The sequence below is a fragment of the Cydia fagiglandana genome, chromosome Z, assembly GCF_963556715.1.
Source record: "Cydia fagiglandana chromosome Z, ilCydFagi1.1, whole genome shotgun sequence".
Lineage (NCBI taxonomy): Eukaryota > Metazoa > Arthropoda > Insecta > Lepidoptera > Tortricidae > Cydia > Cydia fagiglandana.
This window is the reverse complement of record NC_085959.1, coordinates 22,628,094-22,652,535: the sequence shown is the minus strand read 5'-3', so window position 1 is coordinate 22,652,535 and position 24,442 is coordinate 22,628,094. Positions and strand designations below refer to the sequence as shown.

Below are 24,442 nucleotides of genomic sequence, written 5' to 3'. Positions count from 1 at the left end.
TCAGGGTGCTTCGCCTTGTAATCCCTTTAAGTGTTCATTTCGTTAGGATTATAGATGTTCTGCAGGTTATAATTTATCAATTGGTCGCTTTGAGTGCCTTGAGCTTACTTGCTATTGTGTAAGTACTGGAATATTGCTCATTTATTTCAAAAGCGCCGGTGACGATCGTCTTACGTCTCTATACACGGTTGCTAAAAAATAACTGCATTTCCGTTGCCAGGGAGGTTTTGGAATTATACTTGCAACCTTTACCGGGGACCGACCCCGAATTCGCGAAAAAATTATTGGCTGTTTCATACTCGTACATTGCGGCTGGTCCTTTTTCGTGATTTTAGGGTTGGTCCCATAGTAAAACCTTCCGAAACAGGAATGCAGTTATTTTTTTGCCACCCCGTGTAAATTTTTCGATCAACGCCTAAATTAATAAGATTAATTACTTTAGCCTTTCCTGCACAAAACGCAATATATGTATATAGTAGGTGTACTTACAATCTATTTAATTAAATAGGTACACTTTTTAGCAATGGTTGAATGGTAAATATTTTAACACAACAATTTGGATTAAATTTGTTGTATCTTACGGCTAAAACTTTCCTCAGATTTGAGATAAAATACCTGCTTATGCTACTATTGCTACTTTTGGCAGTAAAGCTTGTCCGTCCGTCCGTCCGTCTAGCACTTGTCTCGCATTGTTACCCGATCCTTAAACTAAGAATGTAGGTTATGTACTTAGATAGGTGTCACGCCGCCGAACAGAAGACAGCGCGTGTGAAACACAAACTGAAGTCTTTATATCCACAGCCACAGCCTGACGTCTTAATACTAAGCCTGTCGTAAAGTCATACTTTAATGTCTTATATGGGCCCCCGTCAATCAATTAACAACCGTATAATTCAGATTATACGTTACAAATTAGTAAAATGAAGGTCTCTGTATGAACAGACGCGTTTGTTTACAGTGCGCAGGAATCACTTGTGTCAATTTCTTTCAGTTCGTTTGGTAAAGGCCGCTTGCTATGTATGTTATTCTTTGGTCGGTGTTATTTCATAAGATACTTAAGTAAACATTTCAGTAGGTATTTTTACAAATAATCAGAACTGCCATTAACTGTGGTGTAGGTATAGTATAGAGGATTCTAACAAAAGGTCCTATTTGACTGGTTGTTGCCTATATAGTTTATACACGGTGTTTTTGTAAAATCCGTTAATTTCAAGAGTGCATTCCTGCGCTTAAATTAAGTACTTAACTTTAAAAAAAAAACCGTTATTCTAATTAACTCCATTTTGGAGCACAGTGATTTATTTTTTGATAAATCCCCTTCGAGCGTATACACTTGCCTTAGGGCCTGTTTATATTTGATTAGTGTTTAGAATCAGTTTATACAGTTGCTACTAAACGCAAGTACAAGATGTAGTGCATAATTGTTTTCCATCGTATTTTCTCGGAAACGTTCGCACCTAACATACCTCCGACGACATCCTGTCGACGAAAGCCTGTATTTGTCATGCTACTTCAGTACTTTTGTACCGAGCTTAACTGAAAAATTTGTAATTTGCGCACTTTGTGCGCTTAATTGTGCACTATACATCTGTATGAGTACTATCTCATACGATCTATATTAGGTAAAAATGTCATAGTTTAAATTTTTTTGGTGGATGTTTAATCTTTCTTTACTCGCAATTAACTTTCTGTCAGTTGACTTGAACTCCTACATAATATACTCATTATTTAAATAATACTGGGAAGAGAATGAAATATGTTCTTACTTATGTTAGACGAGGAAGTTTGGCGTGTTTTGGTAGACAAAAGAAGGCAGTATGAATGGCCGTGCAGTTGAGCAGGTGCGTGGGCGCGCGGCACGAGCGGCGCGGCGGCGCGGCCGGAGCGGGCGCCCCGCCGCGCGCTTCGCCAGCCGCGCCAAGCCTTCACACATCGATATTCACTCTCGCAAATAGCTTCAATTGACCCATTCATATCTGAATTACTTACGTTATCTATTATATCGACAATGTATATTAGCCGCATAAAATAACGGCACGTGTACAGCAATACTTACCTATCTATCAATAATGGTCAATGCGGCTTAAAAATAATTAGGTAAGCATAACGCAAAACGTAGAATAGTTTGTTAAAAATATGACATTTTCAATTTTCACAGATTGCCGTCTACATCTTTTTATTACTTTTATTTCTCTTATTTGAAATTGAACGCAGACTTGTTCATTTTATTGGGTAATTGTAATTGTATAACGATTTTGACGACATTTCAAGTTACCTATTTGATAACAGGTTTTGTACTTAGATTAATTTTAGGAATCGAAACGCCTTCAAAATCTACGAGCAGCACAGTAAACATGTGTACTTATATGAAAGTGATTCTGAATAAATATTTATTGACCCTGCTGATCAAGGTGATTCTTAAGAGCCTTAACTCAATGAGTTTACCTACATGATTTCAGTATTGTGTCCCTATGTGACCACCTTCTGTCTTGCTGACCCAGACCAACTAACATATATTACATATATATATTGTGGGACAAATAAGAGCTGTTAAAAAAAATAAGCATAGAAGAAGCATAGGTAGGTAGGTTAATCAAATAATCATTCAACGATAGCGATAAACAAAATGTTTTCAAACTTTACGTTTGGTAGGTATAACGTTGTGCCGAGTTATCCGCATATGTCTCTATATATACCTTCGGTACGGTTATGAACAAAACTTTTAATTAGTTTATAAATGTTCCCTGGACCCTATGAATATTAAAGCGGCTCGCCGGCGAACTAATTTACTACTTTTGAAGCGCTTATTCGGAATCGAAACTCTGACGATCACCGACTGGACGCAATTAAAGCCGAAAAACAGAACGAGCAACGCTTATTAATAATATTTCTATTGAGAAACAACTGGCGCCTGCGGCTATTTTTATAAGATAAAACTCAAAATTTATACGTCAATATGAGTTTGTCGGGCATTATCGTAAAACGTGAATAGTATTTAATAGTTGATGCAAGAGGGCCGCCCCTATTAACATTTGAGTTATTTGACAGTTGTGTTGTGCCGGCCTGCCGGCTCGGCTCGGTCCCGGCGCGGCCGCGGAATCCCACTCTGGCCTAGCTCATAGGTACGCAAAATTACTAGATTATTAATTTATCCATTTGACAGGTTGGTCACGTATGCATTATGTAACGTTGAAAAAATAAGAACTCCAATAGCTTAACACAGTAATTTTCGTAGTCAGGCACGGTAAAGGTGGGTAAGTAGTAGAAATTTGTTTTATTTGTAAGTGTTAAAATTCGTCACTTTGTTGGTTAGGTGAGGTAGATAACATTAATGCCCAATAACCTAATATATTTATTATAAATACATACCAAAATCATTAGTACGTTTATATACTTATAAATTCGTAAGCACTTACTACTTTGTTTCATTATCGTTTTAGATCCCTTTCACGGGTAAATTTGAAGATGAAGTCAGTCATCCCGAAACACGTAATGGACTATTAAAAAGGTTAGTTTTTTCTGTATGCAATAAATAGAATGATAACCGCGACGGGGGGCGGCACCGGCCCGCCTAATTGTTTGTAATTAGCGCTCCATGCTCGCGCCGCGCCTGCGCCGCTCTCTCGTGTTTATAGACTGTTTATTGCTTAATATTATGTCATGATAGGCTGAAATCGATTATAGGATCGAACCTAGTTGCTTATGAAACATGACAAGAGCCGATTCAAAACAGTTATCGATGATAGACAATAAACAATATTCCTCTTTCCCATGAAATTATTGGTTGAAAGTAATATACTTCTATTGAGACCACTTCTTTTAGTTATATGTGAGGTTGGTTTTTTTTTCTTATATGGCATGACATGAACAGCAAACAACGAGAAACTGTTTTTTTACACAATTGCAGCGCTATCTGCGTTAACGTTTGCGCGTTTAATGTCAATAGAGTAGGTACAATGTGTTTGTTTATAAAATGTCTCTACATTACTACTTTTACTTTCAGTTTACATTCAGGGATTCCATCACTTTCTCGATTTACATGATAAATATGATACTAACAAAATATTTACCAAAGTGACGCCTTATCGATTTACAAACACAAAAAAGTTTTTTGGTATTCGAAATTAGGATACACATAGGTACTTATACATAGCGTCGATTGAGTTTTTTTATTACCTTAGCTCTAAAATATATCTTACTTATAGGGTTTTTTCACACCCTTCGATTTTCCTAACGCCTTGGAGATAATATTTGTTTTGTGATACTGAAATAAAATTGATTAGCGGTGTTTATAGTAGTAAATTGGTCAAATGTAGGTTCAAGTATCTTTTACAAATCGGATTACATGTACCTCAGTAATTAAATCGTGTCAACAACTCCGAGTGGGGTCTGTGTCAGGCGAGGCGCAAATAGGTATTCAAAAGTGTGACTCAGGCAGCTCAGAGTACAGTTAGCCAAGAAAGTGGTTTACCACTTTTCGACTCTACGACTGTACATATCGGGGGCTGACTACCATGGGCCCGTTTCTCAAAAGCTTGTAACTTGTAATACAAGTGGAAGTCCCTTTCTAACAAAAGCTGTCAAAAAGTGACTTCCGCTTGTATTACAAGTTACAAGCTTTTGAGAAACGGGCCCCATATCGTTTGATATCAAGTAACGACAAAAGTGTTTGCAACTGACACTTCATTTCGAATAAAACGTCATCTCGACTGATATGGGAATAGAGATAAAACCAAATTTCTTTGTTTTTCAGAAATGTTCTAAATTTAAATGTAATTAAGTCATCGGTTATCGATAAAGTAAAATTAAAATTACGTCACGATACACCCATAGATACCTACAGGTTTGTGTAGAGATATTGGCCGTTAGCTTATCGTTTAATAGATGTAATATTATAGGGAGTTTAAGATTTTGATGTAGATTAATTAATAAAATGTGTGTTTTTTAATAAAGTAAACTTTGTTTTACTACACACTACAGTAAAATTACATAAAATATATAGGTACCTATATTTCAACAAGTACTTAAATATTAATTTTTTGTAGAAAAAATACTAAATAAAAGGATTTTTAAATATTTCCACAATAAATGATGATAAGTAAGTTCTCGATATTTTAAAACATGATACTTTACATTAAAACAATTAACTTTGATTAGAATTTGAATATAAATTAAGAAAACTATTCATATATTTTTTATTTTATTCCGATCAAAAAATAACTTTTAATCCTATCTAAAAAATTATTATCATGTCATGCATGTCCAATAACTGACAAGTTTAACACTTTTTGTCATGTCAACAATTGTTTGTTTTAAATGTCATTATGTCAACCAGAAAACAAATAGCTTGACATTGACGATCAAGAATTTGATTTATCAACGTGAAGTGGCCAGTTATAAGTGTTAGGTAAAAGAGGTTCTACAATCTGTTCAATGAGGTCTCATTTAATTCGGTATCATATTAACAGGGTGTTTTTACGTAAATAGGTAGCAAATATGTATACAAATTTTCTACAAAAAACGTCATACTTAAAACCTATATTCCTAGTCCAAGAGCCGAATACCTACTATCAGCTGTAAAAATATTGGCAAGCAACTAATTTGTTACCACCTTACTACATATTTGAAAAGAATTATTTTTATTAATGCGAGGTATGTATGACCTGGTGGAGGACGAGGTGATTACATAAATATGACATAAATAATTTTGCCTCTTCAAAACTTTAGTGAAACCTACGAAAATTGCATTAACTTTTCTCTTTTTTTTATCTGTTCTGAAAATAAAATACCAAGAAATGCCAAATATTTATTTATATAATTTAAATAGTTAATATGTAGTTATGAAATTACTTATGCGATGTGTATAGAATCAAAAGACGAGTATTGCGGTCGTATAGACACAGCACAGTAGGCATGGCGTCAAGCGTGAGTCGGCACACAGGCACGCAGCGGTGACGTCACTCCGAGTCGGAAGGTAACGGGGCGCCACGCCCAGCCCCGCCCCGCAGTCGGAAAGGCCGGATGAACCCTCCTGTTGGCACAACTACCGCGGACGCGTACTGCCAAAGGATTCAAATAGTACAGTACCTATTGTGATTTAAGCTACAACCTGTGATCGGTCATTTGTATGTATGACCTGAACTTCCAATACCTATATCCCACCCTGGTTGTGTTCAAAGTAAAATTGTGAGGTTTTCTTCAATATACTTTAATAAATGATATTTATCATATTTAAATGAAACGAAAATAATTTATTTGAAATAACGCACAATCCTAAAATTAACAGTTTAGAACTAGTTGTCTCAGCATGTGTCGGAGCACATAGTCCAATGACGCTGAAATTCAACGGACCTTTATTAACTTATTAATATTAATACTTACACGTAAAATATGGCTTCTAATTGTGTTGACTTTTCGAGTACAGTCGCCATCAGATATATCGGAGCGTCCAAGGTGTTCACAATATCTGAACACGCACTCTAACGCTCTGACAATAGAGGCGTGTTCAGATATTTGTGAGCACCTTGCCCGCTCCGATATATCTGATGGCGACTGTACAGAACAGATGTTTTACTCTACGCATATTATCAATCACAGTTTACTGTATTTGCATCAATTTTAGTTCTGCCGGGCGAACGCAAAAATAAAATGGATCTCTCCGACTTTAAGAGCCAACAGGAGTGGACGAGTAGAGGGCTGAACTAGATATTAACAGTATACGTTTTATTTTTGATGTTCATTTTCAATGTCCTCCGAGAGCTGCCAATGCGCCAAGTGCGATATCTGTATTTTTTTTACGAATTTAAATCTTCACGGTTTTTAAAATAGGGGCATTGTTAGTGGGAAATGTAACGAAATGTAGTGGGAAATGTAAATAGAAATGCTAGATATCGAGGTGGCACTGAAACACGATACACGACACGATATATGCGAAAGTTAGGTACTTGCCGACTACGTGCTGCACTCTATAAACTCTATTTGTGTTGGAAGAAAGATTGTGCTGACGGTCGACATATCTGCCTACCTTTTTACATGTTACGATATGAACTGCGCAAAAATGCGGTCCGGCCGTACAGACTGTCGTCGACAGAAAGCAGCAATGTTGCCGCAATACGTACGGCGTCTGTAGCATTTTTCCAGTACTTAGGCCTAAAGCGTAGCATTTTTTTATACGCACTTTGCTACCGTTAATGCCTTACATTCGGGAAATACTTTTTACGTAGACATTAATATGTCAACGTTGAGAATATAAATAAATTTTATACCTGCATATTCTAACACGTAAAAATGTCACATTAAGGACAGTGGGATGTTTTTCATTTTAAGAATGCTACCACAATTTAATATAAAAGAAGCTACTTTTCGACAGCGTAACATTTGCATATATTTGAATGAGGCTGCTGTCTTATCGTATGACGGATGTTCCTTGTGACCCGCGTCATCATAAAAACTGTAGAGCGCTGCGAATGGTGTGAAGCTGGGCATTATCCCGACGGAGCCCGCTGCGCTATTCTCCGCTTTGTGTGCGCGGCCTGCCCGCAGCGCCTGCGCGTCAACGACGTACCTACACATTTTAATTTCATAAAAAATGCCCTTTTATTGTCACTGTAAAAAAGTGTTGTTCAAAAACAATGTACATTTTGAGTTTACATACAATCACCACTATAATTAAATTATAGATTGTTTTGTCATGTTGAGAGAAAATGTCTGTACTTAAGGTACATTAAAACATCAACAAGATATAGGTAAAAAAAAGTAAAGCCTGTATGTATGTAGGTACATAACATAATAAATAGTGAATTAGTGGAGTCGCATTTCGTTTATTTCATTAAGTGTTTCCATCGATTCGTCGATATAAAATATAAATAATCCATCCTATTTAAAATTTTAAGTCGTCAAAGTCAAATATGTTATCAATTTTTTTAGGGTTCCGTAATAGTCAACTAGTTTCGTCAGGTCCTTCTACATGCAAAAGAGGCTTTACTTATATTTTCACCTAAGCTCTACCAAATAATTGTAAGAATAGATTACATATACGTACATTATTCTATTGAATTTATTCTTAAAATTTAAGTAAAATCGTGAAAACTGTAAGCTGATCATGGTTTTTAAGGTTGCGTAGCCAAAATGGCAAAAACGTAACCCTAAGTTTCGTCATGTCCCGTCCGTCTATCAGGGTAAGTAAGCCGGTTTTTATTTGTATGAAATTTCGGTTAACATCCGGCTTCTCTATCCGTCTAAAAAAGTATTTTAAGCTGTATGTAGTTTAATGAAATTTTAAACAAATCTACCTAGGTTTATTTTGTGAGCCGATACTGAGTCGCGAACTTAAAAAAAAATATTTGTTTGTGTAACTGAACTAGGTATATCAATTACTTATATCATCAATCAAATAATAATTACGTAGATGTAATTTACTTTCTAAATCTTCCCCCCCCCCCCCCTTCCATTCCCTCTCCAAATACTTGATATGGGCGTATAAAAAAATATAAAATCAGAAAAAATAACTTTCCATGGAAATTTTTTTAACTTGAAAAATCGGTCGACACACTGTTTCTTCCAAACACTTCTTCTTCTTGTTAAAAGGGCGTAAGTATTGGAAAAATACGCTCTTTTGCTGGTAACTATAGTTGTTTATATCGTAATAAAGGGCCCGGTGGCCTCCTTATGCCACGCACATGGCCGGTATTTGTTCTAGAGAACAATTTGAAACTTCTTATCAAGCAGTTTCAAAAAGTGGTGTTTACCGTGTCATGTCATTATTACCTATGTCGATAACAGACAGTTCGCTGGCATATATGGCATCGTAATAATTATGCATCATACATATAAAAGTAAATATTCTATCAGTTCCTTCCTAATGTTACAGCAAACATTCAATTTGTTCCAAACAAACGTCTACTGAAAGCAATTTAAGGATACAGAGTTGTTGAGAAAAATATTATGAATAAATTTTGTGAGTTTTCCGACTGACTGCTCGCTCTCGCCTCAGAAATCGTTTTCTCCCTCGATGCAAAACGGCGCCCGAAAAAATATTTACTAACCACGAATATAGGTACAGCAATGTTATGGTAATGTACACGAAAACTGGATCTCATTTGCGGCCTATTGTGCAAACAAGAATCCACGTCAAAAACTCATCTTTGAATCTGACTACTTTTGTGGTTATAAATCTAATATATACCTAGCAAAAATATGTTTGTATGTGGTAACTTATACAGGTATTATAATGTGTAAAACAGATGGAAATCTTAGTCTCAGCAACCGCATTCCATAAAATCATTGAATAGCTCTCGCGCCCATTTAGCTCCAAAAGTATAAAGCGCACCCACTACTAAACTTAATCTTTTCAATACATTTATCATGTTCAGCCGATAAAAACGCCATAGAGATCAGCCGTACACAATGAGATACAAGCTCTCGGTACCTGATGCGGCCGAAAGTCAATTATATTCAAATATAAATCGGATTTGCAAAGGTAAGCCCATGACAATAGAGGAGGCAGGCGCCGTCGATGATGCCAGTTTTGGGCTGCCGTGGGCTAATGGTCGGGCGCGACAGTTTGCGACACAATGCCGCGGAGCGGCCGCGCTCCCGCCCGCGGCCGCCCAGCACCCGGCGTCCGCACCCGACCCGTATCCGATCTGCCATTATACTTTATACACTGCCTTATGAACTCTTTTGTCACGCTAACATTATTTGTAGGCGTCATTCTGACCGATTACTGCGCATATTAGTAGGTTTATAGAAAACCTATTAGGAGCTTAATACGATCGTAATCATAGTTATCAAGGTTTCATCATAATCAGGGATCAGCGTTTACCGCCGCAATGTTAACTTCATTGCACATATAAATAGCTAGTTATTAAAATAGATGAAACATTTTTCAGGTCTTTAAATTTTACCTATTAATAAAAAAAATAGTTCTGCTGGCTGTACCTACATGTAAGGAATAGGATTCCTACAAGAACTTTTTTTAGTACTTGCCTAACACCATCTTATCGTCAAGCCCCCGAATTTTTTATAAGTAGCATGGTAAGACAAATGTTATGGGAGTCGATGTTATTCAACATTAAAATTTAAGTCATAGGTACGCACTCATCCTCATTCAATGTCGCTCTGAATTACTTTTATTAACCCCCGACGCAAAAAGAGGGGTGTTATATGTTTGAAGCTTATGTCTGTCTGTCTGTGGCAACGTAGCTCTCCAACGGATGGGGCGATTTCGATGCAGAGTTTTAGGTGATAACGAGTTTCCTTGCGGTGGTTCTTAGTTAATATCGTTTTCCAAAATGATGTAAGACAATATTGGTTTAAAATGGATTTTAGCGTCCGTTTATAATTTTTTAATTTCACAGTTTTAATACACATCCTTAAAAATTGTATAAATGGTAAAATATTCTAATAATAAATAAAACGTAATTATTGTTATATTGAAACTTTATAAATTATATTATAATAGGGATGTTGATAATTTTTAAAATAAATAAATTCACACCACGATGTATGAAATAAAACACCAATAGAGAATCGTAGACAGAAGTTTTATTCGTAAACACAATTTCTATTTTTTAAATCGTATAAGTATACATAATTATAAAGAGTACGTAACTTGACCGTGACGTCATTTGCTAGAGTTTCATATAAATTCCATCCACAGTGGCAAATCGTTTTGAGAGTTCAAAAAAAGAAACTGATTTGACTAGTCTAGTAGTCATATACCCTATCCCTATATAATCATTAATAATCAATATTCGAATACCGTGTGAGTTATCCGGTTACAGATCAATTCAGTACACTCGTCACGCCCGGCAAAATGATCGCACAATGCGTTGGTAACGGCGCGGCGCGGCGCTTACACCACGCGAGTGTTCGCCCGGCTATTGAGTGGAGCCGTTGTTGACTCTTTTGTCAACCTTTATTAGATATCCATGTCTGCTGCAAAAAATACTTCGAAACGATGTATCATTTCACTTTTACTACAAAAAAATCTCTTTCCTTTATCCTTTATTTGATTTTATAAGTCACGAAGGGAAAAAGTTTTGACGAAAGGAATTAGGTACCTACGAAGCCAGTGATTGTTGAGTCTAAAACAAAGAAAATGCAAATTAACACATACGAGTCTGCCACTTGATGGAGTATGCTTATGTGAAACATTTTCACAGTAGCAAGTAATTAATGTAGTAGATCTGTTAAAGTATTCATTTATGCGTCACGGAGCCCGGTACGCGCGGAGCGAAAATCACAAACTTGGCAGAGAAACAAAAAGGAACGAACTTATTTGCATAATTTTAACCGAAATATAAAGTAAGCAAACCCTTTTAAATGGTGCGTTAAATATACTCAAACAACGTCATTATAAACGAGTAGCTGCTAACTCGGGTCCAACAGTGTCAAATGGCGGGCATCAAGCTGGAGAGGTCCTCACAATGCGACCACACCGGGTATCTATTATGCGCCGCTATCAATAGAACCCTTAAGAAATTTGTTACTAAGATTTTGATAGGTGGCAACTGGTTTTTGTTCGTGTAGGAACAGTACCAGGGGAGCCTCTACATAATGTGCGCTGGTCCGGGGTGACGAGGCAGCGATCGGCGGGCGCTAGGGCCCGGTCGGGGCTGCGCGGCGCGGCCGCAGCCGCAACATATTTATTGCTTACAAAATGCTGTGAATTTGTTTTGGGGTGTCGGAGCGTCGCTAAACGTTAATGTTGTTCGTGTATTGTTTGTTATTATTTGATCGGTGGCCGGGTGCGCTTTACGAGGAGTCAATAACTGCGGTATTTTAGGGTTTGTTGTAACGATGGGGCAAAAAATATGGCACTGTTCAGCGTAGTTTATTGCTAAACTTGAAGTGGATGCGTTTTTAACATATGCCTTGCGCGCATTGGTCCGTAGTATTTTGTAGTGATAAATAAAAAGTATGTAGACTGTATATGTGTGTCTCATTATTGGCGGACAATTAAAAATTATGATTCAGTACCTAGGCCATTAGCTTTTCGCTTCTGAACATATTATAGGGAAGTTATGATATGGAAGTAGAAAAAGTAAAATAAACATCCTACCTAATTACCCGGGGGTATGTCCTTAAACTACGTTCAGGACCCGGGTATGTCCTTAAACCACGTCCAAGACCACCGGTGGATGGGCAGCAGCGTCCCTCAAATTCGGTGTACTCGACTGCGATCGCCAACCCGCCTGCCAAGCGTGGCGATTATGGCATTCACCCCCCATAGAGGGGGAGGCCTATGTTCAGCAGTGGACGTCTTATGGCTGAGATGATGATGATGATGACCTAATTGAAATCCTCCTCCTTATATCGAATTTAACACATTCACTGTACTTATACATAATGATACTCGTATGACAAAGTCACACGTCCAAGTGTGCTTTCACTTTGAAGTTGTGAACCCATTAGAAGCACGGACTCCTGCTAAAGCTTTAGCACATTGAAGGCAACCGGATATGGGACATGTAGCGAGTCATAATTATAATACCTACCACATAATATTTTTATTGTTTTTAGTTACATGGGTTTTTAGTCTACTGTCGGCGCGATTCGGGAAATGAATTAGACATTCACTAGATACGACTGTAACGTTCCACGGCAAAAGTTACCTATGGCGATGGCGGTTGGCGCTTACGCTGTTACTAACGCCGCTCCAATTGTATTGCGGCCGCCATAAGGTACCTTTAGCCGAGGAACGTCGCATATCTTTACTATTTCATATCTAGTGAATCTCTAATTCATTTCCCGAATCGCGCCGTAAGTCTCCTTTATCACTCATCCATTCGCGCAGAGAGTACTTGCGCTGCGGACTCATCAGCCCCCGCCGTCTTCTCCTCTTGTCACTTTTAAGTAATAAAATGGCTAAATATCTTTATGAAATAGCATTGTAGAGGGTTTATTTATTTCGTTCAGACAAATAATTATGTTAATCCCAAGTGTATATTTTACTTGCATAGTTTCCCGTTTGATTACAATGCAACTACATCAAAAGGGTGTAATATTTATACAACAGTTTTATTGGATTACACCCCCGCTCCGCCCGGGACAATCAAATAAATACTGTTTGCGCCGCGGCTTTCTCTGCGGGCGCGCACATGTTGTCGTCGGCGTCGAGATAATTATTGTGTCGCTAAACTAATTTCCGCTGCCCTTACTACGTTATCATGTGTAATTGTTGTAATTTGTTATAATATTTACTCCTTTCCAGCCAAAGACTCGGATACATAGTCGTTTGTGCATTTTACCAAACCTAAGAGAAACGCATACATGGATAATAAGTTTATAAGTTTATAGCGAGTTTTGCAAAGAAGTTAAAGTTTCAGCGAGCTTATTTTTTTTCAGTAATAGGTATTACCATTTATAACTTAAGTAGGTAATATAAAAAAAGCTTTTAGTCAGCATTCACTCGGCTAACTAAGTAACGAGACATTCAGAAAACTTATACAGTACCTATAGAATAATGTACTTACAGTCGAGTTCACAAACTTTAACAAGCCAACGTTCCAAAATATGTTTACAAGCAAATTAATACTCTATGACACTGACAATAACTTCATCAAAAATATTTTTTATAATGTTGGCACAAAAAAATGTGTAAGGTTTACTCGGGTAATTCCGAATGTCGAAAACTGTCGGATAATTCCGAATGTCGAAAACTGTCGGATAATTCCGAATGTCGAAAACTGTCGGATAATTCCGAAAAGAGACTTTTATTATGATGGAATTAAGGGTGATTTTCATCTGAATTTCGGAATTACGACATTCGGTATTACCCGAATACACCTTACTCGACGTACTATGTACGTACGTAGTATGCGGTATTTATAAGGTTCGGTACCTCAAAAGGAAAAATAATGGAACTCTTATAGAATCACTCGTGTGTCCGTCTGTCACGGCCAATTTTTTTCCCAGATTACTAATTGACCCAAACCGGCCAAGTTACGTACGCAAAGGAACATTAAAAGGTCGATATCAATGAGTTGAAAAAAGGTGATTTTCGAAACCCTAGGGGCGCGAAACCGACTCGTACGTAGCCGGGTCTTTTTATTGTAAAGACCTCCTAGTGAGTATTATATTCTTTGGTAAAGACACATCTTCCTCGCGCAGTCCCGGCTTTTTGCCACTGCTCATTGAGAGTAGGGTTGCTGGGATTTGGCGGGATTCTCCCGATTTTTACCATGTGTTCCCGATTCCCGACAAAGTGAAAATTGTCCCAAAAAAGAGCTTCACGTTATAAAACAATAATTTCAAGTTCCGAACTGTCGTCGAGCGAGCGAGCGACTCAAGATCTCAAAGAATTTATACTATTTTAATTTAAAAACGTCTATGGGCAGAGCAGCTGACGTAGTGCCAATAATGTAAAATATCGTTGTTTTTAATACAATTACTTTAATTTGAATGTTTTTCCCGACTTAAGTCCCAAAATCCCGAAAAAAATATATTTTTCCCGATAATAGCGCCTTTCGATCTGGCAACCCTAATTGAGAGCCCGAGGTCCGCTTTGCAACTAATTTCAAGAATTGTTTGTAAAGACTAATAGAGATAATGAGGTAAACCATGGGTATTAATGTTCTTTGTAGACGGAGCACCGCACTTGCTGCGCGTGCGGCGAGCCCATCGCGGACCGCTTCCTGCTGGAGGTGGGCGGCGGCGCGTGGCACACGGCCTGCCTGCGCTGCTGCGTGTGCGCCGTGCAGCTCGACCGCCACCCCTCCTGCTTCCTGCGCGACCGCCAGGTCTACTGCAAGCAGGATTACGCCAAGTGAGTAATGAGTATGTCCCACCCGCTTGTGGCCTATATTTTCTTCTCGCAGGGCAGCAATTTCCTTCTACGGGTAAAATTGTGCTACTCGGAACCCTATGTAAAAATATTTTAAATGTGAAGAACGAAAGATCTGCACTCCGAATATTATGTAACACCAATATGTTGTGTGTCGCACCTAGCATACCCACATAGGGCTTCTTGCGTCACCACGTACTTACACCAAGTAGATTAAAATACTCCATTCTTAAACAAAACTAATTTATAAAACAGTATCTTAGGTATCGTCAGTGTTCAGAAATAACAAACATATTTAGAAATGATGTCGTAGATATGTAATATTACTTTATTTGCGTCTTTTGTTTTCTGCTGCTCTCTTGTGCATTAGATCTAAATATAACTGTAGGTAATATGGTAATATACATGTGCACATACATGTTTATCCTAATTAATAAGTATGTATGTAATAACACATTTTTATAATCAAAAGAAGATTACTATTTATTACGATAATTAAACTAATCCCACTAGCTTGAGATTGCATGTAGGTAATAAATATTTGTTGCTTATAAACGCTAAATCCGTTTAACGATTTTGAAAATTTATCCCCTAAAATAATAAAATAAAATTTACACGCCAAAGAAAAGGATTAAAAGCAAGCAGTAAAACTCATATATACCAATGTAAACGCAAAATCTATATACATATTTTTGTTAGTCTTTTACCTCAATATTCTTCCCCTAAAATTACGCCATGTCGTAAATACGTTTAGTCGGACAATGTGAACCCAAAGCCGGCAGATGTACCTATTTATTAAAATATATATTTAGTTGAGATATAGGTAAGGTAAGTAGGAACTTCTCTTAGATTTGTACTTGGTATCAAATAGCTGGCCAACATATCCGTAAAACACAAGTCAACGTTACAATCGTTTAGACGGTCAAACGTTAATCCTTTACAATACGCTGCCTACGTCCAATTAACCTTCGACGTATTAGAAATAACCAAAGTCATCATTTTCCAAGTCATCCGTGATGCCGAAATAGCCGGCCAGAATCGAAATCACCGCGGTATGCTAGGTATGGCATCGGCGAGATGGCTATTGTCAGAGTGGTTGGGTTGCTCGAGGTATGTGCGGAGGTATGCTCTCAGGGTAGGCGGTCCGGTGTGTAGCCGACCTTTGACCTGCTTGCGCGCTGTGTGGCGAGCGTGATGATGCACTATTGACAGGCTCTAGGCACACGTCGCTCTTTTTGTGATATTATAGCGGAAAGTTCTGAATCGATACCCACTAGCATTATTGACGTCTGCTCGATGCTTGTAGCAATACTGGCCTATTTATCATTTCAAAGTTCGCCTTATAAGGCTGGAGAAACCAAATACAGAGCGGTCGGTTGCTTTCTTGCGCATATCACTTTTAATTGTTGCATATTTATGTCGATACCATAGACAATGTTGAACATGTGTGACAAATACAAACTTATAATACCTAAGTGCAACACATATGCATACGGTAATGGTACTATAGCTGTACAAAAATAAAACCAATAGGGAGATAGAACTAAAAGGAAGTTTCTAAAACACCTCTGCATCCGATCCGATTTACATAAACATCACTTTAAATGGGAAATAAAGAGTCCTCTCGCAACAGGTGCGTGAGAACATATCGACTAAATAGAAAAAACAGGCCAACGTCCCGAAGAGTGGTTTTATTGAAAATCCGTCGGACGAGTGTAGCACAACAAAGCGGTGACGGAGAACGTTGCCATCGTAAAAAATACACCGGCGAGTCTGCTCCGTGACTTGCAACACTGGCGTTTTCATTTGTCATTTATTATGATTGTGATAACTGGATGCGACGTGAAACCATATATTTTAATCGAGACAGCTAGCAGCCAGCGCAATGGTCCTCGGAACGAGAATACGTTCCTTCGTGGTGGTATCCAAAATGAAAGTAGATCTATATCATAAAAGATAGGTATGATATGTACTATAAAAATATAGGCACTTAAATGTGATTGTTCCTTAATCAGGTATCATTGGCGCAATGTAAGAACCAACATTTGACAGTTACGAATTGAACCTATTATTGCTGACACTTTTGCTACTCAGGGGCTGTCCATAAATTACGTCATCGATTTTTGACGATTTTTGACCCCCCCCCCCCCTATAATCATCCAAAAATCATGCTTCAAATGACCCCATTTCCTCCTACTTCATGCTACCGTCATCCGATGTCCAGCCTTCCCCCCCCCCCTAATTTGAAATGACGTAATTTATGAATAGCCCCTCAGCAGAGAAATAACGCAAAAGCCCGCTCGACAATCGCGCCGCGATTCGCACACTAGTGTGGAGTGGGCTAAATTTTGATAATATATTTTTACGGAAAAAGTAAATTGTACGTTTTTCTGAAAATACTAATACATGTGTATGAGTATTTTATACTATATTATATTGTTAACATGTGTATAAATGGGTCAATTTATGACTATCAAATATTGGTTCTTATAATGCGCCGCCCACTAAGTAATAGTTGTTGTAGCATAATAGGTATAGTCAATAGTCAGTCCTTGTGATTCCTACACTAAACATATATTATGTACTTGCTTATACCTGCCTAATAGTACCTCGGTACTAGAACGCATCGTTATCAAGGCCGTTATTAATCGTTATGATAACGATGCGTACCCTATGACATAGGGTAAGCAAGAAGAGGAGACAAAGGTAAGTTGATACAGCACCGATATCCCGCAAACTATAGACGGTAGAAGTACGACTACCAAGATTTTTTTATTTATTTCTCATTCTAACCACCTAAAAGTGCAAACATGTGTAAAAATCTGAAAACTATAAGGGTGAGGTACATTTAAACACCTTTTTGCAACCTATCTCGTAATTTTTATGTTTGAATTTGACAGAGGCTGTTTATACCAAACCGTTAAATTTATGATTTTTCAATTAGAACTTAGCACATTGTTAATAATATACGATTAATGTAGCATATTTTTCAAATTGTAAACCAAAATTCTAAATTCAACTGCGTTACCATAGAAAATGTTTTACTGACACTTAGTTTAATGCTATTTATTGTTTAGTTCTGAGTGGTACACTATGGTATTTTTGTTCTGGATGGTACTTAAATGGTTCTGAAACTTGCTATCAGACGATAGGTACAGATTTCTTAAATCTAAATAAGTAGCTTCTAATTCAACAGAGTTATGACCGAAAAAGTAAAATTTGTTTCAACTCTCCTTGGTCTCCCCTACTCAAAGCATTTAAAGAATTTAAGTTTGATTACAAGACAAGGTCACGGCATGTCGAACGTTACGAACGAACAAAGTGTCCGTTTCAAAAAGTGGGAGAACATTCGCGTATTAACTATCAATTCACATCCTTGACATTAAGTATTGATCGATGATGCCACCAGGGCTTGACGGGCGGCATATAGTTAGGATAACACTTTTAAAACTCTTCACGGTGTAAAATCTGTCTGTTTCAACCAGGTCCCCATTAAAGATCGTAGCAGCAATTACTAATTACCACGCCCTTTAATTACTTTAACTGCTTGTACCTCAATTTATTTATTTATTTATTTTTAAACTTTATTGCATATACAAAAAGTACAACAGGCGGACTTAATGCCGTTAGAGGCATTCTCTACCAGTCAACCATAGGGCGAAACAGAAAAGCGTCCATGTGGGTGCAGTGAGAAATAAACAGAAAAAAAACGTAACTTTTGAGCGAAGTAAAATATCAACATTCTAAATACCTACTATATATCATTATGTTATACCTTATGACTAAGAGTACACTAAATACATATATATATATATATATATATATATACACATATAAACAAGGATATATACAAATACATATAATTGCACATGCGTTAAGGGTTACCTACCTACTCAATCCACTACTACTACTATTAGCCGAATAAATAGTTCCGCTTATTCCGCTGTTAGGTATGTGAAAAACGGTTTCTAAATAAAGCGGTATTTCCATAAAGGATAACTGGCTGGGCAGTGTAACTTAAATTAAAAACAAAATCAATCATAATACAACATAAGCAAGTTGGTATCTACCTATATCTTGTTTATTAGAGAAGTGCTGAGCTGTACGTATAGAGCATAAATTAAATTAAACGTAGGTAGTTAGTATAGATATTTTTTTTGTTGTAACTAAGTCAATAAATATTACCATCATGAAATTTGATAATCTTTTTAATTAAAGGTACAGATTTAGTCCGTACTTATTTCATCGATGTTCTTAACTTTCGGAAACAATTATAAAAAATACCCAAAATTTTGTGTAAGACAAGAACACTGCGGTCACTGCGCAAGTCACTATATAATCAATTGGTTAAATTAGTGACTATATTCAAGGTGCGATAAGTTTATATATATGTACGAGTATAAGGAATTGAGAGACTGTTAATGGCGACTGGTTAAGGGTTCGTTAAACGTGAGCCATGTCACAATAACGATATTTGTATATTATGGAACGCGCATAACGAGTGGTGTTGCCAGAACGTAAATCGACAGTCGCCGGCGGCAACGCGCGTAATTGCTTTTGTTGATATATTATCTGTTCATTGTTTATTTAGCGCACCTTTTTGTCTGGTAGCCGCTACCACGCGCCAGTGGTCCGCCTACGACGACACCCTTTTGTTTTTAACAGGATGTTTGATTGTCGCTAGTTCAAGAAACAAGAAACACTCGGGGCGGAGGCGCTAAAGCATCTGTTCACTCTTAACTTAATTGCACTGTGTTGTTTGTTCGCTTACTGTGTAGTGCCGGTGTGCATCGTATCTCGTTTAATAATGATTTCAAGGTATTATCCGAAAGTCCCATATCAGTTTTCGCAGGCAATGGATTTCGCTCTCACGCGATGTCCCTCGCCCACACCGCAGTAGTTGCAAATGCGCGCGCCATGTCGTATGTAAATGCACCATGTCTTCAGCGGGTTTAATTAATCTCTAGACGCATAAATAAACACAAGCCTTAGATCGATTCACAGAATATTAAACAACGAGACTCGAAATCATGACCCCGATACGTACCTACTTTGTACCAAAAAATATTTACATAATTTGAAAAACTGTAACTTTTTTGTCCAGTTGTAAATATGTCACCTTTTAAATTCACCTTTTCAAAACTGGCCTTTATATATAATTTAATTTATATGAGAAATTATTTTAATTCAATTTTAATAAATAAACCTACATAACGACACTTAACTTGCCCTGTATATGTATTTATGTTAGTTAGTGTGGGTCAAAACATGGAATCTAAATTTGACCCACTTCCCGATTTCCGACTGTGAAAATTTGCATCCATACGAGTTTGTAAATCCATATGATAATAATGCAATATTAACCAAAATTGAACATTATTGCTATACTTACCCTGTGTAGTAATACTATACATTGATGAGTGGTTATGGTGAAGGGTATATTGTTTTGTTGATAGGTGTTGAAAAACAGTAGGTAGGTACTTTACATATCTACAAATCCTACAATTCCACTGTCAGGTGGCGTAAGAAACTTCTCGGCGAAAAAATGCACATCGAGTTCGGGCTCATTACTCACATTAGTAAGGCTCAATTGGAAATGTAGACGTGCAAAGAACTATTGGTAATTCGTGAGATAAAAAATGGTTTGTTAATAGCTACAATGTAATGTAATTATAGTAAAATACAAAATGGGAAGCTACCTAATTAAAAATAATCTAAACATAAAATTAAAATGTGGGGACTGATAAGTGATATTCGTAGCAATATAAATAAATAATCCAATATAAATGGTTAAGTATACGTGCAATTGCAAATACCGCTACCATATCTCTAAATGGTTACCTCTGTATCTATTGACATTTATTTTATTTACTTAAAGTTTATAGGATCCATGCTTGGTTATCAAAAGTAGCTTGTTTATGCCCGAATGCATTAAATGCTCCTCATCAACAGCGTGTTGCCTAGAGCATGAGCCTGAGTGCCACGAAATTGTTAAAACAAACGCTCGTATAATATGCCAATGAATCTCCGATTGAGGTTGTATCTAAAACAAATAATTTAAATCATGTCGTCGAGTGAATGGTCGGTTTGAATGGATATTAAAATGTGAGGCAGGCGCGGGGGAGACGAGCGCACGCCACGGAAAGCAATCAACGAGTGAGGATTTATGGCGGCGGCGCCCGCGGCGGCCGAGCCCGGCGCAGCGCGCAACGTGCCCGGCGCCGGCGCAGCCCGGTACGTCCGCGCCCCGCCAACGACGCAACGCAAGCCCGACCTCGACAACTTGAAAAAATTACAAAACCTGGAGGAATCTCTATTCTACATCGGATATGCTATCCAGAATCTGGATAAGGCGTTAATAAATAACGGAAAATACACAGACCTCCTTCATGAATCATGAATAGTCAACACCTCGAGTATTTATCGGTCATTGCGGTGGTACGCAACATCTTCATTACGGCAGAGTGTTAAAACTTGTTAATCTGTCACTTGGTTAATTATTATGCAAGGACCACTGTTAATTGAATCAGACGGCGACAAAATGTTAATAAGCAGTGATAGCGGCGCGGCGCGGGCACAGGCCCGTGATGCTCTTTCTAAACATATTCTGCATTTCCTAATGCAAAAGCGGCTTTAAGCCACCGACGCTGATAAGAACCCGATAATAAGAACTGGCTTACCGATTCAAGTCCCAAATAATAAATATAATAAAACTAAGAACTGGCCAACTTAATAAATATTCGTAAAACACGCGACTTTGCACTTCATCTACATAAAGTTCAAAATAGAAAGAAATCAACTATAAAACACTAACATATATAGTTATATGTTAATATGTAGATTCTGTGTTCGCTTATGAAAATGTTATTCGCGTTTGAAAATGACCCTGTAAAAATATTTATGTACGTATGTAAAAGAATGCGCAATACGTTTGATTATATACTTTTACTACACACAAATATATGTACATATTATTAAATGGGTATTTTTCTGGTAACTTTTCAAGTGTTTTCCACCTGACGTATCATAAATGCAGACATGTTCCGTGTTTCACGTTTTTAACGCGTGTTCGCTTTTGTAGAACGTACTTAGCTTCCAAAGCCAATACATACAAATAAACATAAATACACTAGCTCTCCTACATCGAAAAGAAATCGGTAAGAACTGGCCACGTAGCCAACAAACGGAAACGCAACTGTCACTGTCGCACTAATATGGAAGATTGATAGAAAGACACAAAGCGTTTCGATGTAGTCGCAGCAGGTATAAGTGATAAGTTGATAACAGTTTTTAATTTAAATTAAATTAAAACACCTTTAATTAATTACAATGGTCTGTGGAATGGAAATCAGGTGAGTTGAGCGGCCAGCAAATGATAAGGTCATTTTACCACGCCAAACATATTTATTTTATTTTTTACTCAATTACTTGTAGGTACATAATATACATATATTCTTTTCCTTGATATTAGTCTGGAAGCGACTTATCATCATGCAAATCTGCTGCTACGTGTTTTTTTTAATTTATGACGAAGTCTAGGGAAATAAATAGAAGTTGGCATACTATTGACATGTAGGTATTTTAAACTTTTGTTACAGGATTTTGTAAATAAGTATGTGAATTTGGTCATGTATCTGTTTTACGACACTTAAGTTACATCAATTGGTACCTAACTAATAAATTCTTACTGAAATTATGTATTTGTGGGTGAATTGCAAAAAAAAAAACATACAATAGTAGACTTCAGTTCAGTCTTCAGTTAATTGATTCCATCGTGTTCCGACCATTTTTACTCGTACTTCAGTTACATGCATGAAAGTGTGTTAGTGTATCCTATAAGCGTATATGAATTACTTAAATACAATTTAGTTAGTTAATTGTCCTAATCCCTAACATAATGGAATCAACTAACCTGAAGACTAATTATAGGTCCTTAACTACGCTAATCTACGTAAACATTTTTGACAATTCACTCCTATCTCTGCCTCGCTATATTTAAAATTACAATTAAAAACATTATGTAAACATTTAATTTGCCTCGCCTAGCCTATGCGATCGTTAGCGTTAAACTTTCCTTTCTGTTAATTCTGTTCCTGAAGGTTGGAGAGATTACAGACATTGATTTTTATAATAATAAATTTATAATTAATTATATATTCTAATATTTTAACCATCAGGAACAGCAACATATAAATTTTAAGTAACTTTTAGTCGCAGTATTTATGACCTTGGCTCATATTATTTTAAAATAATTTTTCGTTAAAATAAACTTTTGACACAAGCTCTTATCCAAACTGTATTTTTTTTGAGAGGCTAGAGTATTACCAGGGGCTCCATTTCTCGAACGGTATTAGACTAATATTATTAGTCCACGAACTGTCAAATCGTATGGGTTGCCATGACGACAAACTAATAATATTAGACTAATACCGTTCGAGAAATGGGCCCCAGTTGATAGTGTTAATGGTCTCAAATCCCACACTACAAAGTTGCGGGTAAGATGGGCATTATTGCATTTACATTTGGCATCGCAATTACTTTTACGTGTTTAATTGGTAAAATATTAATTCTAGGGTGATATTTTCCTGAAGAATATCAGGAAAATATCACTAAAAACCGGTGCGGTAAACGGTTATTGCACTGGGATTTTCGGGTGAAAGTAGTGTAATTAATAAATGAATAAATAAGTACGTATAAAATGTATATAATATGTACCTACCTGTAACCTGTAAAGGATGTAAAGTGCATGGTTCCCAAAAAATCTGAACACGCACTTTACTGTCGTATAATAGAGCCATTTTTACCATGATTAGTAGTTTAGCTGATAGCCCCGCTTCTGAGGAATAATATATTTATCCTCTTTAATAGTTTTAAACATTTTAATTAATAGATTTTGTTCTTTTTGTAAATATTTATTTTAAACATTTAAAACAATTTGGAAGCCAAAAGAAGCGGACTTTATGGGTACGAAAAGTACAAAGTAGGTACAATGTATAAAGGTCCTGAATAACAACAGAAAAGTTAAAAAAAAATACTTCAGAAATACATAGTTTATTTCCCGTCTCTGGAATCAATCGAATCTTAAGTATCTCTCATATTTCACAAACGACCAGGAAAATCCTGTTGCCTAAAGATAAAAGCTTGTGGAAAAATTTTGAATTCTTATGGCGTGTCTACTGAAATAGTTGTAGATGTAGCGTATTTTGAAGTAGCCCTGGTCTGTTTGTGTAGGAGTTTCGGCGCGAAGTGCTCCAAGTGCTGCCGGGGCATCTCGTCGTCGGACTGGGTGCGCAAGGCGCGCGAGCAGGTGTACCACCTGGCATGCTTCGCGTGCGACGCGTGCGGCCGCCAGCTCTCCACCGGCGAGCAGTTCGCGCTCCACGAGGACCGAGTGCTCTGCAAGCCGCACTACCTCGAGACACTCGACGGCGGCTCCATCTCTTCGGACGGTGATACATTTATACATATTGAGTCAGAATTATATGGCTATCTGGCTAGGTTACCTGCCTCTACAGAAACGATGTAAATTTATAAATATTGGGCATACATACATACTTCAAACATAAGTACACATTCAAACTCGGTGCTTATAGCGTTCTTTCCTGTTAAATGGGTACTTTTAAGAATTTATTACATTGATTGACGATTGCCAAC

General features: G+C 37.2%; 1 protein-coding gene across 1 annotated transcript in view; it reads left to right on the top strand.

Annotated features, from left to right (window-relative positions):
• The window catches only part of LOC134679011 (LIM/homeobox protein Awh), a 39,885-nt gene that overhangs the window by 12,226 nt on the left and 3,217 nt on the right, over window positions 1-24,442 (top strand). The window contains exons 2-3 of the mRNA XM_063537802.1: window positions 14,589-14,770; window positions 24,020-24,237. Coding sequence (XP_063393872.1) covers window positions 14,589-14,770; window positions 24,020-24,237 — 400 coding nt within the window. The remainder of the gene's footprint in view (window positions 1-14,588; window positions 14,771-24,019; window positions 24,238-24,442) is intronic.